The sequence below is a fragment of the Ananas comosus genome, linkage group 6 (assembly GCF_001540865.1).
Source record: "Ananas comosus cultivar F153 linkage group 6, ASM154086v1, whole genome shotgun sequence".
Classification (NCBI taxonomy): domain Eukaryota; kingdom Viridiplantae; phylum Streptophyta; class Magnoliopsida; order Poales; family Bromeliaceae; genus Ananas; species Ananas comosus.
The window spans coordinates 8,029,426-8,030,852 of NC_033626.1; the positions used below are offsets into that span (position 1 = coordinate 8,029,426).

A 1,427-nucleotide genomic window follows, 5' to 3' on the forward strand; every position below is an offset into this window, starting at 1 on the left:
CGGAGCCTTCGCGATAGGCGCGGTTCCTGGAACCAAATCAATCACGAACTCAATCCTCCGATCTGGCGGCATTCCCGGTAACACCGCGGGAAATACATCTAGAAATTCCCGAACCACAGACAGCTCCTCAAGCGTAGGAGTCGTCCTCTCGACTTCTACAACGGTCGCCAAATAGGCCGTACAACCGCTGTTAACCAACTTCCTTGCCCTCGTCGCCGACACTATAGCAGCAAAGCGCGAGCTTCTACAGGCCCGATAGGTGAATTCCTCCTGACCCGGCTCTATAGGTGAATTCCTCCTGACCCGGCTCTCGAAACGTTATCACTTTACTTCTGCAGTGAATGGTTGCATAGTACTTCGAGAGCCAATCCATTCCCAGAATGACGTCGAAGTCTTTCAACTTCTTGAACACCAACATACGGATGGGCATTATCCAGTCACCCAACCGTACCGGACAAGACGAACACTCCATACAGACCAGAAAATCTCGTCCGGGGCCGGATACTCTCCAAGTGCTTTTACTCTCTTGCAGCTCTATGTTATGCATGCGTGCAAATGATCTACTGATGAATGAATGAGTAGCACCTGTATCAAACATAGCCCTAGAGCGAACTCCGTCAATTAAAACCATACCTACGAGCACATGTCGATCCTCCGTCTCGGTAGGTTCCTTGGCTTGAGTCAGAGCGGCGAACACCCGTCCGCTCGGAGCCGATTTAGTCGCCTCAGGTTGACGTGGCACCATCGCACGTCCAGCCGATGACGCAGTAGGTGGGGCTCCTCCATAATGTGCTGGAGTCACCGGAGTCGATGCAACTGATGGGATAGGCGGGGCCCTCGCTGGACAATCACGGCTCAAGTGCCCTTCTTGCCCACAGTTATAGCACTTGCCTTGGCGTTGCCTACACTGCTGCGCTCTGTGACCCCCACCACCGCAAATAGTGCACCTTTGCGTCCCTCGACTCCACGACTGTGTGCGCGGATGCTTCGAGGGCTTCTTAAAACTTGATTGTCCTCCCGAACCACCGTCCGGTCGCTTCTTTCCCTTGTCCTTGGATCCCGCCATCAGCTCACGTTCTTCTCGCACATGGGCATCTCCGTGCTCTGCCCATAACGCTCGATCGAAGACCTCAGCGAAGGTCGTGAGCTTGAACAACTGCACAGCCCTGTAAATCCCAGGCCGTAACCCTCGCAGGAACCAATCCGCCCGGTCCCGGTCATCATGAACAACCTCTGGGACACGGTCTATAATGTGGGAGAATTCTTGCTCGTAGTCCGCTACCGAGCGATCTCCCTGCCTCAGTGTGCGGAACTTCTCCTTCAGCTTTCGTTTCACCATATCCAGAAAATAGTTGGCGAACATTGCCCTCTTGAACTCATCCCACATCATAGGTGGAAGATCAGAAGGCCGATCTCGCCTCACTCGT

At 53.9% G+C, this 1,427-nt stretch overlaps 1 protein-coding gene across 1 annotated transcript; it reads right to left on the minus strand.

Moving 5' to 3' along the window:
- LOC109712105 (serine/arginine-rich splicing factor RS2Z32-like) lies at positions 245-1,066 on the minus strand. Its single transcript, XM_020235535.1, has 2 exons — positions 634-1,066; positions 245-534 (listed from the first exon to the last, which is right to left on the minus strand). Exons 1-2 carry the CDS (start codon positions 1,064-1,066, stop codon positions 245-247), a joined length of 723 nt encoding a protein of 240 aa, XP_020091124.1.

Bases quoted from the DNA above. Each gene is read 5' to 3' on its own strand.
- LOC109712105 (XM_020235535.1), bottom strand. From the start codon at position 1,066: ATGGCGGGATCCAAGGACAAGGGAAAGAAGCGACCGGACGGTGGTTCG. The intron at 535-633 runs GTATGGTTTTAA...TGCATAACATAG, and splicing joins GGATCGACATGTGCTCGTAG to AGCTGCAAGAGAGTAAAAGC.